The 14,139-nt window shown below is 38.8% G+C and overlaps 1 protein-coding gene and 2 long non-coding RNA genes across 4 annotated transcripts in view; 2 read left to right on the top strand and 1 right to left on the bottom strand.

Annotated features, from left to right (window-relative positions):
• The window catches only part of LOC136265767 (kelch domain-containing protein 8A-like), a 40,091-nt gene extending 37,221 nt beyond the window's left edge, over positions 1-2,870 (bottom strand). The window contains exon 1 of the mRNA XM_066060686.1: positions 2,719-2,870. Coding sequence (XP_065916758.1) covers positions 2,719-2,844 — 126 coding nt within the window. The 5' untranslated portion in view covers positions 2,845-2,870. The remainder of the gene's footprint in view (positions 1-2,718) is intronic.
• A 1,302-nt stretch (positions 2,871-4,172) lies between these two features.
• On the top strand, positions 4,173-14,097 carry LOC136265776 (uncharacterized). Its single transcript, XR_010705729.1, has 4 exons — positions 4,173-4,899; positions 10,153-10,239; positions 10,291-10,335; positions 10,400-14,097. It is a non-coding gene; the product is annotated as an uncharacterized lncRNA (long non-coding RNA).
• LOC136265772 (uncharacterized) lies at positions 6,104-8,679 on the top strand. 2 transcript variants are annotated; one of them, XR_010705725.1, is made up of 7 exons: positions 6,104-6,277; positions 6,339-6,798; positions 6,856-7,291; positions 7,342-7,793; positions 7,856-7,965; positions 8,023-8,197; positions 8,250-8,679. It is a non-coding gene; the product is annotated as an uncharacterized lncRNA (long non-coding RNA). The 2 variants fall into 2 exon arrangements; XR_010705724.1 differs by having other exon boundaries at positions 7,856-8,197.
• Positions 14,098-14,139: the final 42 nt, after the last annotated feature.

The following is a 14,139-nucleotide window of genomic DNA, read 5'->3' as shown; positions in this document are numbered from 1 at the left end:
TTAGAAACAATAATAGTTTGTATTAGTTCTAGTATCCATGACTGAAACAAATTTAGTTAGTATTATAGTACCTGCAATTTAATAAGTGTTATTATAGTACAATACTGATGCTAAGAATATAATCATACTTTGTCATACTTATTCGTTGCTTTTACAAAAACTTGATCATTGACTATAATATGTGTATTAGAATTATCATCCTATACCATTTTGAGAAGTATGCCCTAATAAAAGATTTTTTTTTAAATATCCTACCTAAACAGTATACTTCTTGTTTCTATGTAAGAAAACCTCTTTAAGTTTTGTCTGTTACGTGGCTTTGTTTCCCCCCTGCCACCTCTCCACCAGAAGAAAATCATTCTTTCCAACAGAGCGGTGGTTGCTAAAATGTCACAAGCCACTTTAGAAAGTTGCCTTTGTTTTTACAAAGGAGTTATCATCAATATGCAGTGTTGGGCAAGTTACTTTGTAAAAGTAACTAGTTACATATTACTTGCAACTGAACTATTTAGTTACAGTTACATATTATCCATAAAATAAAGTAACTATAATAATATTACATATTATATTACTTTGTGTCCACAGCCTTAAGCTGTCACGTGTGAAACTACCACGTGTGAAACTACCACGTGTGAAACTACCACGTGTGAAACTACCACTTTATCACGTGACATGATTGCGTTGTTGGACAATGTGCAAATCTTGGTTATAAGTGAGAAGCTGGTGAATAAGCTTCATTCAGTAGGCTTCATTGTGGCTAGACGTTACTCAGAGGATAACTAACGAGATTAGTAACTTCGTTGTTACTTGTAGTAATAAAATTATGTAATATTAGATTCATTACAGTAACTACACTACTTAGGTAAAGCGTTACATTTGTAAGTAAGATAACTTGAGTTATATTACCCATTTTTATAGCGTATTTCGTTATATTACTTAGTTACCACAAAAGTAATAATATTATGTAATGCATTACTTATGTAACACATTATTCCCAACACTGTCAATATGTACTTCAAAGTGAGGCTTTAATGTGCCAGATTGTTGATAGTCAGTTCATTAATCAGGTTCCTGCTAAATTTCAAACAACAGTTACAGTAGTACTAAAAGTTTAAGTTTAGTTCTAGTATTTGTACTATATATAAAGCTATTAATTTTAGTTTAGTTCTTGTTAAAAAACTTAAAAACAACACTTTTCTAGTATAGTTCCAGTTTTTTAAGTAGACTGTAATGGAATTATAGTTTAGTTCTAGTTCCTAGAACTAAAAAGGAAAGGCTGTACTAAAACTGCTTTTAGTTCTAGTTCTAATATACTAGAAAAACACTAATATTGCCATATTGATATGTATTGCAGATCCCTAAGTCATAGTCACCCAAGTTACGTACTTGTATGATGGAATGGCCAGTGATAAAGGCACCCCTGGGTCTTATTTTGTCTGGATTATCTGGGCATCACTAGCTTTATAGAAATATATCCGGTCTGGACCAGAGTAGATTATTTAATTTTGTAATGTGGAAGTGTATTAACATTTTGCGAGCCATGCTGGTCTGTGCGATAATAGCAATAATACATTTATCGTGATAGGATAAAGAGCTATTTATATAATGATATTATATCCTTGTGATCGATTATTATGTGATAATTATGTTCTAATTGCTTGCATAATCAGTATAGGCCTTTTATGTTTAACTAACCAAAATATGTCATTAGTATTAATTAATTCCTTCAGTTTTCTGGAGCGCGGTATTGCTAACCCCAACTCGCTGTTCCCACTGACTCCTGTACAAAAATTCATTAGCATCAGATGACTAATTGTGGTTTCAATATTGTGGGCAAATAGTTCTCAGAACATTATTCCTATGTCATGTTTCAACACACACTAAGAATTTTCACGTGTGGGATTGGTTTTTGGGGTGTAAAGGACATATGGTTTTTATAATACTACATTAAGGTTTGCTATTGTGACTGTAAGTAAGTTAATACATTGAGTTAAGTACTTAGCCCTATCTCTCAGTACACAGCTCCCAGGTTCCAGTAGTCCCTAGCTTGGCCCTCCTTGTCTGCTATCTGTAGAGAGACTGCCAAGTCATGCATGTGTCATTTGGCAGCATTTTCAAAGTTGCCAACAGCAAAACTATCATCTAGTTGTCATATTCTTTTGTTTCATGGTCTGATCAATGCCTGACATGCCTCCCATGCATGCACAGCCCGAGTGATTGTTTTGAAGCTCGCTCATCTTAGAATATAGTTAGTTACTGTTGAATAATCTAAACTTAGCAGCTACACTGAGCCTTTCCTAATATGTAAACTAAAACCTACAACAAATGCTCTATGTTGTTCAATAAAATGAGTCAAAGCATTTTGTATCTTTGAACTGGTTGGCATCAAAGCCATGAACAAATTATGTTCCCAAGATGTTACCCGGGTAATATCTAGATATTTCCCAGTGAATATACGAGCTAAACCCCAAGCAGCACTTTTGAACGCCCACAACAATGTGGTATATGTGTAAATGTTAATCAGGCTTCTTCTTGCATTTATAATTTCCTTAAGTATGTAACCACAAAGGAGTGCAAAATGCCATGCATACAGGCTTTTATTTCAACGTAAAGTAAACTGGAAAGGAAGATGACTTTGTTCAGTTTTCCAGAGGTTGTAAACAATCCAATCAATAGATTATATGTATAAAAATTGTGTGTCACAGTAATAATCCTTACCTCAGAAAATTGGTGTCTTTTTATGTCTCTTTCCTGATGAAACTTGTTCATAAGTAATTTGTTTTCTTCATTTAACTTTGCTAATTCAGCATTTTTTATCATTAGCTGTGACCTCAGTTCAGTCATCTCTTGACTATTTATTGCATCTTTGACCTAAATTTAATAGTGTAATCTTACATCTCACTGTTTATCTAACACTCACCTCAAGCTTTGAGATTTTTCTCTGTAATTTGGTATTATATAATGTGAGCTCATCAAGCTTCTCTTTGTTCTCAGCCATTTTTATTTGTATCAGTTGAAGGTTTATCATTCCATCCTGTTCAAGGATATGCATACAGTTATTACACACATTCATTGATGGATGTGAAAATTCAAGTTTTATTATAGCAGAGAATGCTGGATTATTATGCATCAGTATGAAATGAAGTTTTAGTATACAAACCAACATTTCTATTTTTAGTGGTCCTTTATTTACTATTTGAACAAACACGCTAAGTCACCTCAGTTAACTGAAATCAACAATGTAAAATCATAAAGTTAAAAAGGGCAATTACAACCTGGCCTGTAACTTTGGACAGGTGAGGACAAAGTACACCCCCATCAAGTAACAGATTATCTATCCCAAAAACTAGGGCTAAAACGAATATTCTAAACGAAAGAGAGCAAATGTTTTTTTATATACAGTGTAATACTGAAATACAGTGTATATATTTGTTATTTCTTATTATAGTAGCTATTCCAAACATCATTAAAATTTGATATCTTAATAACTTTAGTATAGGTGGCTTTTGAAATGAAGTAGAAGTGTCTGATGATGTATCTACTAACTACTAGAGGTGTACCGATAAGGATTTTTCAGTTGTATTGATATCCGATTAATCTGTACTTAACAGTGCCAATACTGATTATACCAATCCAATTATTGTCTATTCTGTGAAGTAGAACTACACTGATGTATCTACTGCATGATGTATTATTAAAATTAATAATTTTAGTTTTGCACTGAGAAAACAGAAGTTATGTAAGTAATAGTTGTAACACGCCCATGAGGTTTGTATCTGATTTGTACACACGACACCCGAGGGCCGCAGGCCCGAGGGTGGAGTATTTACAAATCAGATACAAACTGAATAACTGATTTGTGGTATGGGGCGTGCGCAGATCAAAGGCGCCCATTTGTAATGCGGAAGGAGCATGAACGCAAGGCTAATATTGGCTACTGTTGAGCGCCGTGTACAAGGAACGATTTTACTCATTAATTACTGTCTTGATGGTTTGTTAATTCATTGTTAGCTAGTTTATTTATTCGTAGCGCATTTGTTATGCACGAGCGTGAGGTGCCATCATCGATGCCAATCACTCCAGCCATTGTACAGCTTCCGAATCATTTAGAATGGAGTAACTGAAGTGTCTGATATTCGTTGTTGAGTGGTGCAGCACTATAATAGTCTTGGTTAGCTTAATTTATTGGCGAACGAGCGTGTGGTAGATTACTGGGCTCAGCCCAGTGGTTCAGTACTGCTTCCCATTCATTCAGATGAGTGCAGTGTTGTGTGTTCATTCGTTCCAGAGTGATTTCCCTCCTTGTCAGTCCTGGACATTATTAGCCTTGCATTGTGACTTCCTGTGTTGGTCTGGTGTTTGGTTTTGTTTGAAGTCTTTGAACTAATTAGTGGCCAGACTGTGTGGCCAAAAGGAGGTACTTAGCCATGCTACAATTATTTGTAAACTGGTTTACAACTGATTTTTAACACTGGCGGCAGCCTTTGATCTGCCCACGCACCATACTACAACTTTGCTATAATACCACTTTAGCGTGGACGTTCAAAGGTGCCGCTCGGTGTTTAACTCGCATATTGCCCGGGAAATATCAAGATATTGCCTGGGCAATATCATGGGAAAGCGGTTTGCCAATGACTTTAATGCCCAGCCAGTTCAAAGAAACGATAGGCTTCAACTTGTCATATTGAGCGACATAGAGCTTTGCATTGTGGGACTCGATTTTGTAGTGGTTGCTAAACTGAGTATGTTCTCTAAGTTGGACTAGTTGGTTGTTAGTAAAGGATAAAGAAGGCACAAAATAATTGTTTGGGTGATCGTGGATGCGTATTTCTACCCACCGCGTATCAGCCTTTGAACAGACCACAGAACAGAAAAACTACTACTGCTACGCTGAAATAGGTTAGTATCTTACAGTCCTAAGTACTTAACTTAATATAATAACTTACTTACTGTGCCAATAGCGAAGTTAGTTGGCTTAACTTGGTACAAAAATGATAACAATATAAACTCAATTCCACAATCGCAAGTTTTCTAACGTAGTGTGTTGAAGCATAGTAACGTATTAAGGTGGCGGTCAAGTCTCTGCCCACTCAATTAATTAAATTTCAAATATCCTGTGATTTCCAAGTTATTATCGAATTTAGTTTCGCTACCGAAATAAGCACTAAGAAAATGGGCTGTTCTGCACTGTTGTTGTAGCACATCACAAATGGCGAAGGTTCAAGAACGATTTTATAGTAGGATGAATGGCGCAACTTTATTCCATCACGCCAACCATTACAGGGTCCATATCCTAGTACTGACTTTCTTTTCATGGTGTGTATGTTTCTGCATATTTAGAGTTTGATTGTGAATCAGCTAAAGGTGGAAGCAAAAGGAGAGCTCGGAAACTGGGACCGAAAAACACTGCACTCACAAGTTTGGATCACTACGACGATACGCGTGCACATTCACATACCTTCGATCTTCTACAATAAAACTTTACAACCGATTCTGACAATTGCTTTGGCAACAAAGTTGATTGCAAAATTGAAGAAGTTTCAAGAATACATTGCGCGGAATTACATAGTATACTGCGTCACCAACACACGTTTATATTAAATTCGCAACCTCGTGTTCAATGATTAATAATGATGTTTATGACTCGAAAACGGTGGACCATTTAATGGCCTGATTTACTTGACGAGCAACTCTTACCTTTGATCATGAGATAAAGCGTGGTTGATGCCAGCTCTTCTATTTGTTGTCTCTGTCACTTTAGTTTTGGAAGCTGGACAATGTCGGTGTACTACAACTTCACTGTTATTATTACAGGCGATACACCACTGAAACGTGTTAGTTGTGTCTCACAGCAACTGGAAGTATACATGCTAATTCTCTCTAGGTCTTTAGCTAGCATTAATAAGAAAATTTGTCTGACAATACATCTCATGTCAGCACATCTGGATAATTATTCTCAAGGTTTATGTGATGTTTGCCAATAAATCAGGTATGAGTTACAGTATATACAAGTATGATTTTATACAGTAATAACATAATAAATATTCATCGTTAAGGTTGTGTACAAAAATATAATTTATGTATTATACTGTTCAAGGTGACTCAGGGTGCCGAATTGGTTGGCAACTACTAAACACTGCATCAGCTATCTCTGGAAGTAGATATTCTCTGTAGAAGGATCTTAGCTTGGGATACACCGTTGTCCAGAGTTTTTCATCGCGTTCAATTCGCTGTAAAGATGTTCCTTTTGGTGTCCAGATAAGAAAGTCACACCAGGGTAACTGTGTAATTTCTAATTGGCCTTGCACTTGGTAATAGTAGTTGTGTGTTTTCTTTAGCATGACTTGACCATCTGTTAAAGAACTATAAAACTGGTTAACTTCCTGGCATGCAACTTCAGGTGTCATTGTTCTCCCAGAATATGGACATTTTATTTCTAATAGACCGAATCGTCTTCCTTCAGCCTGGGTAGGATCTTCAACAACACTATCAGGAGAAGCAGCCAACCACGGATGCGTTGTACTTATATGGATACCAGTTCTACTGACTTGGTATGATGGACCAAACTGCTTGGTCATGTGAGTCACATACCACTGCCTTGCGGTGTCTTCATGTGATCATCCCCATTCTAGTGCTGTAATTGTACCTGGTGGTGGTTTGTACAAGATGGTTTCTACAAGTTTTTCAAAGTTTTTACGACGTTTTATTACAGTGCCAAATGCAGATGCAGTCAGGCGTGGTCTTCTGAATTGCTGCCATAGACTGTTGAGGGATGGATCTTGGTCCACAGTTTCTCTCGTAAGTTCAGCAGCCTGTTCAACTGTGACTAGTAAAGATGTTAGGTATTCATTGCAGATAAGCCGCAGCTTGTCTTGACTGGAGTTGGTTGGAGTGATTGCTTCTGGCCCATAATCTTTATCAGTAATAGCTGGTGTGAGATGATATCGCTTTTCAATTCTGGCTTTCTTGTATGCATCTGAAGACTTTCTCTGGTGTCACGCTCATGTTTACGTTTACGACGATTTGACAATGTCTCAGTGATAGTTGAGCAGGATCCAAACAGGCGCTTCCAAGTGGTCTCAATCCATCCTGGACCTAAAGTCATGGACAATCCTGCTGTCATGCAATGATGCTGGAATTATCCTGACTGAATCCTGTTAATTTGCTTTCCACCATCCATCTTTGCTCTGATCGACATGTAGCATTCACTCAAGTTGGTTGTGCTGTTACTGATGAGCTGAGTTGCTTTGTTTACCAGACGGTCACCAGCTCGATCTATCTTAAAGAGAAGGTTAGGTGGCAAGTCATGCAGATTAACACTGACTGGTGTTTCTTTTGCAGCTTCTGAACACCAAGATGGATCACAATCTTTGTGGTATCCTAAATAGTGCTTTGGGCCTGCTCGAAGATCATTTCGTAGCTTTATGATGTTGTTGGTTTTAGAGTGGTTCCAAGTAGCACACCTTGCACCATGTGTGATTTTCATAATGACAGATTTGGTTAGACGACCTCGTCCACGGAAAGATGGAAAGTCCTTTGCTAACTGCTCTAGTCGGCCCCGAAAACACTTAACGGCGTGATTTGCACACTCCACCTTCTCAACATCTCTGCCGTATGACTTAACTGTTGTTTGTATGGTGTGAAGAACGGAACTGTCTCCATCTCCAATTACTTTTGTATATCGAAGACCGTGCATACTCTCAGATTGTCTAAATCCTGTGGCAATAATATCTGATTCCATAGATGTAGATCATCCTGACCAGTTTTTAAAGCATTTGTGATCAGGTGGTTTGGTATGTTTCTTGTGTGCTATAGAGCATACTGCACAATACTTGTTTTTTACACCTATGTACAGAAGCTTTTTGGTAGCAGCACCAAATATGACTCCTACTCCAGAATTCGCATTGTAGGAATGCCCGTGGGACCTTTTGGACCATCCTCCATCAACTATTACAGTAATAGCTGGTACATCGTGATGGTATTAATTGTTTTGTATTGCTAATTCTCTCTCCTCTCTTCCAGCTTCCAACATGAGTTCATTCAAGTAGTACTCAAAAGCTGATCCCAAGAGCCTCTCGATGTCGATGAATGTTGGCTTGGATATTGAAGGAACTCCAATGGTACACATAACCTCCTCAAGGTTACTATGACCACCACCTACTGACATCTGTCCCATCACAACAGCTGCATTAGCTTCGTAAGTAGATCTGATAGTCCCTTCTGGTGTTTGTAACTCTACTTTGTTGTAGGTCTTGAACACAATTTCCTTGTTACACTTGTTGCACCTGGCAAGCAATGTACTACCAAGTCCTCTCCTATATACTTCTCTGATGAGTTCGACTGGAGATTGACAGGGGAGGGTGTGTTGTGTAATGGTATGAATGGCATCATGTAACTTTTTCAGTTTGATAATTCTACTACCAGCCAGGTGTGATGTACTTGAAGTTGGTGGTTGACTTACAGGCACCTCTGAAATTGTGCTTTTGATATTGTGTTCAGAGCTAGTTGGTGTACACTGGCTGTGTGAGCTGTGGTCTTCAGTAGGAGTGGCACTTGTTACTACAAGAATGAATATTTTGAAATATATTTAAACTAAGTGTATGTAAGAAATTGAATTATAATTATTTTAAAATACATGCCTTATTTAAAAGAAATTCTAGTATGACTGTATGATACGCAACGGAAGAGTCTCACCTGGAGCTTCGCTTGTGCAACACTTCGTTTTGCTCCACCTCGCATTTATAGCGTTCCTGCTAGCTGTAATAACTTGTCGCTTTGTTCGCTTTTGCCTTCGAGACGTACTACCCATTATAGAAGTATTATTTTAATAAGCCACTGTAACTAACAGTGTTTCTTAGCGCACAAGACAACCGCTATTTCGTTCACTTACCTTTCAAACCGAGTTGTTGAGTTACGCACGAAGAATTGTTTCCATTCATTATTATATTGGAGGGCGTGCGCTTTACCTGAGGCACTTTAGCCGCTTGACCGCCACCTTAATGACGTTTTAACGTATAGACAACGTTTTTATGGCTATTAGCCCACGCTTTTAAACCACAATCGATTTTCAGATGCTACTGTATAAAACAAATGGGATGAGTTCTCATTAGTTCTTTCACCTATTAGGTGAGTCCATGAGTGTGCCCCAAGTGATATACATCACTTATACCACGGCTGCTTGGGATTTTGCTGACATATATATCCGCAGCCGTGGTATAACTATTAAATCTACCACAACTATATTTGGTTACCTATGGTGGTGTTGCCTCTATTACACAACCGAAACAATTAGGCACCAAAAATATTTTAATACATGCTCCCTTGTTTGGATCACCCATGATTTCATTAGTTACCAAGGTGACTGTTATACACAGATTACCAATTTAGTTTTCCACTGGTGCAGTTCTTTATTCTTAAAGTATAACAGCTACTGTTCTGGGTAAGAATATTTTAACGCTAACAGCAGTACTTACATGTGCAGTCATATAGTTTCTCGTAACTTGGTGTTTCACAGTATGGAATAGTATAGAGAGGCTTTACTACTTGTTTATAGTGAGCAAAAAGGCTTTCATTGCTGCTACTCATATTTGTCATGCAAACTGATCAGTTCACAGAGCATTTGTACCCATTACTGATAGGGAAGGCATATCAGCAACTAATCTGATCACCCTCGCGATCACTGATTCATCTCTAGTCCAGTGTCTGATGTTGCAGTTGTAGAGACTGATGAAGATTCCTCATTACTAGTGTCTGCCATCTTTACTGTAATTAGCTAGCAATTTCGATGTTTTGAATTACAAAATTGTTTTCAAATGAATTCGAATCAAATGCAAATTTGAATATTTGGTATATTTGTTTTAGCCCTACCAAAAACACCTACACTGTAAAAAAGGCACATCCTAGAATCTAAAATTACCATAACCCAGTGTAAAAACAGCTCAGTTATAGAAAAAGACCTCATAAAAGAAATAATTAGTAACTTAAAGAAAACTACAAGGCCTAGAGACATAGGGATAGATTTGCCTGTGAACAAAGGCACAACCGTAAAATAGATACATTTGTTCATGCTGACATGCTTGTCTATGCTGATGACTTTACCATATGTGTAATTCTATATAATACAAAAATACTACACCCATGCTTTAATTTCAGAATTCGCAAAGGAGAAGATTAGTGAACATCCACAAGTGATTGCAGGAGAGCCAGAGGCCACCTTACACATAAACAACAAGATTAAAAGTATGTTTTAATGTTTGTAACTGTACTTTAAGTCCATCATATGCCCTCCAGGCATTAGTGCTGGAACAACCAGCTGATGTGCTCGTGAACAACAAGGTAAAGAGTATGTTTCAATGTTTTACTTTTATTGCACATCTTCATTCTTCACCTTGCTTGCTAGCTGGAATTTTTACACCTTTAACTACTAATATACAGCACCAATAATCTGCAATCAATAAGAAGATGCATATACAACAATGTGTAACTGTAGGAAACATGAGGTCAACTCTTTCTTTATCACGTGATCACATAATGATGTACACACATTAATAGAATTACTTAATGTTACAAGTATGTATGCATGTAAAGCAAGTGTTACAGTTTACTGTTCCTACACCTCCCCCCAAGCATTGGTGGCACCAGGGGTGTAGCCAACGGTGGGCATGGGCGGGCATTTGCCAAACCATCGCAGTTTCTTGCCCAACCATCACAAACTTTTACCCAATCATCACAAGAAGCTTAAGATTCACGCGAGGATTCACAGCAGCACACAAAACAACCCTACTTTAATCGTAAACGAGTGCCTCATTTGTTGAACCATGACTTTGAGGAAGGGATCGAGATAGATGGTGTATCACATGATCCATTATGCGGAAATCCCTTGGAAGTCCCTATAATTACACTTCATGTAGACGCATGTGTCACTCTCCATGGCGTGGTTTAAATTGGAAATTTAAAATGGAGTCGAAGCGTAGTACACTATCACTATCAAGTCCACTATATAGCTGTGGTACTGTATCTCTAAGTTACAGTGAGTGATAAGCATCAGTAGGACTCAGTGTGGATGGTGCTGGCAGCAAAAGATTTCTTTTCGGCGGACTTGTCAAGCGTATTAGTACCGTATAACCTAACTTACTGCTAATGAAAGAAAATGGAAAAACTTACCCTTCTAGATAAATGGCATATACAAATGGAGCTGGAAATGGAGAAAAGGTCAAGTCATTATGAGGTGTCACGTGTACAATTTGTACTGATTAACCGAGTCGTAGTTTACACCAGGTTCATGCAAAATGTACATTGGCTGCTATAAGTCTGGGACGAAGCTTGGCATGCTGATATTTGTGATGAGACTCATAGTTCATAAATTAACGCCCCGGCCTTCAACTGGGGTACTGTGGCGTTTACTTGAAAAAGCATTACATGTCATTGTGGTAGTTGGTCTGTAAGCTATACTGCCAGTTGATTGTAGTAAATATGTGATGAACTGTTTATATTGTTAGTTCTTGTAGGTTCAGCAATTTGATGTCATGTGATGCTCAGCCATGGCAATCGTCAATGGATGTCTGCCCTACAAGTTTGTTAGAATAGCATATACCTAGTAAATGTTTGCATGCAAGCAGCATTTGTTTACACTGTAGTATAGGTATGTGGCTGTAGGCCTTGTGTGCATACACTTTTCATATTTTTCTTTGATAATGTCTCACATATAGTATATATACTCTGTAAAAAAATTGGTGCTTTTATCAAAAAGTGAACGAATATTTGGCTTAGGAGCTGGACTAGCTAGTTAAGTTGATGTTATGCCCAACCATCAAATATTGGCTGGCTACGCGCCTGAATGGCACAGGGGAGCACCAATGCTGATATCAATTGGGCCAGCTGGGGTCTTCAATAAGTCTTGCAGGTGGCCTGTGGGGTCACACAGAGTGTCGTATCTCAACTGGAGGTTGTGGTAGTGGTCTTGGAGATGTTGGTGGGGAGGCAATGTGGAGCATTTGTTCTTCTATCATGTGACAGGGAGGGTGGTTGAAGTGAAGCTGGTGTACGGCATCTGAGGAAGCGGCAATTACAGACAAGGATTCTTCCACTTTGCGTCTTGACAAAGTACCTGCGATTAGGTCCAATACTGACAACTATTCCATATATGTCCCACAGCTTTGTTTGTTGGTTTTGTAAAGCTACCTTAGAACCAACTTGAATGTCAGGAAATGAATGAGCATGGGTGTTGTAAAATTCCTTAGATTGGGCTAACGTCTCAGTGGCTTGTTGTTCAGCTTCTTGAATGCTCTTCTGCCACTCTGGTGCAAACGATTGGCGGTGTGCTGGTATACTGTCCTGTATGGGATCTCCAAACAGTTTCTGGGCTGGAGAGGTTCCATGTTTATGTGAAGGTGTATTACGATATTGGAGAAGGGCATGACACAATCGGTCTTCATTGAGGTGACGATGATCCCATGAGGCTGCCAAAATCTTCTTCATTGATTTTACCATGGCTTCTATCTTGCCATTACTCTGTGGGTATCGTGGTGATGAGGTGTTGTATGTGAAACCCCAGTGCGTTGCAAAGTTTCTGAATGCGAGGGCTGTAAATTGGAGACCCCCATCGGACCATAGAATGTCAGGTACTGATGTGCAACAAAATGTTTGCCTTAATGCTGTAATAAGGTGGTGTGTAGTAGAGCTATGACCCATTGTAATAATTTCTGGCCAATCCGTGTGACAGTCTACAAGGATTAAGAATTGGCATCCACCATAGCTACAATAATCAACTGCAATTTCCTGAAAATGATGAAGTGGCTTTGGTTTCTGCATCAGCAGCTCTTTGGGATGAGAGGGTAGGTGATCTTGGCACAACTGGCAAGATAACATGATGCTATCAATATCATTATCGATTCCTGGCCAGTAGACAGTTAACCGTGCACGCTGTTTAGTACGAACTGCCCCCCTGGTGTGATTCATGAAGGTCAATAGTACTTGCTGTCTCATAGTGGTGGGGATTAACAAATGGCACTCATGGACAATAAAGCCACCATCTATGCTAAGATGTTCTCGTGCATTCCAGAATTGTCTGCAGGTCTCTGGAAGTTGTTGTTGGTGATCTGGGAATCCTTTGAGAATTATCTCTCTCAGCTGTTGATATTCTGGGTCATTGGCTGCATTGTCTTGTAGTTCTTGTAAGCGTGTTGTGGTGAGAGGCTCTGAACCTGACAGAGCTCTAATCTTGGTTGTTGATAATTCAGGGTTGTGTTGGCTATCGTACTTTGCTAGTGAGTCTTCAACTAGAGGGGTTGCGGGACAATGCATCAGGAGCACAGTGACTGTTACCTTTAGTCCATTGTGTGGTAAAGTGGTATCCCATCAAGCGAGACTTAAGGTGTTGCAACCTAGGGTTCTCTACCTCATCCAGGCGACGTGTATTAAGGATCGGGATCAGTGGGTTATGATCTGTTGATATAAGAAAATGCTGTAGGCCTGCTAAGAATACACTTGGTGACCGCCCAACAGACAGCAAGCGTTTCCAACTCAATTACTGCCGTATCGTGTTTCTGCGTCAGATAAGAATCGAGATCCTGCTTGAACCAGGTTCCATTCATCTCCAGTCTTCTGTTGTAGAACAAATCCGAGGCCTTGTCTACTGGCATCCGTATTTAACCTTGTCAGTTTGGTCATGTCAAGGAAAGACAGCAGTGGTGAGGTAGTTAGGGATGTCTTGATGTTTGTGAAAGCTTCCTGATGATGATTAGACCATAATACAGTGGAACCTGTGTTACGGTCACCTGGATTAAGCGGTCACCTCTGCATAACGGCCATGGACAAAAGGTCCCAAATATTTTCCCATACAAATGTATGCATTGTTGTCTGCATTAAGCGGTCACCTGTCTAACGCGTATAACGGCCAACCAAGAATTCGCCTATGAATCACTGTATACATAACTTTCTCCTTCATATAGCGGTCGCTACCTTTTATGGTGGCTTGTTAAACCAACTGTGGCACCACGGCACCGTTTTAATTAATGCACAATTATCACGCTTCCTGCCTTTCAATGAATACTATATAATCTATCAGGCTTCATTGCTTAAACGTTTTCAATAGCTATAACCAACATTCATAACAAGCTCACCTTGTCCTTCTGTACTAAA

This window comes from Dysidea avara, chromosome 9 (genome assembly GCF_963678975.1).
Source record: "Dysidea avara chromosome 9, odDysAvar1.4, whole genome shotgun sequence".
Lineage (NCBI taxonomy): Eukaryota > Metazoa > Porifera > Demospongiae > Dictyoceratida > Dysideidae > Dysidea > Dysidea avara.
The sequence above is the reverse complement of the archived record's forward strand: the minus strand, read 5'-3'. Positions and strand labels throughout refer to the sequence as shown.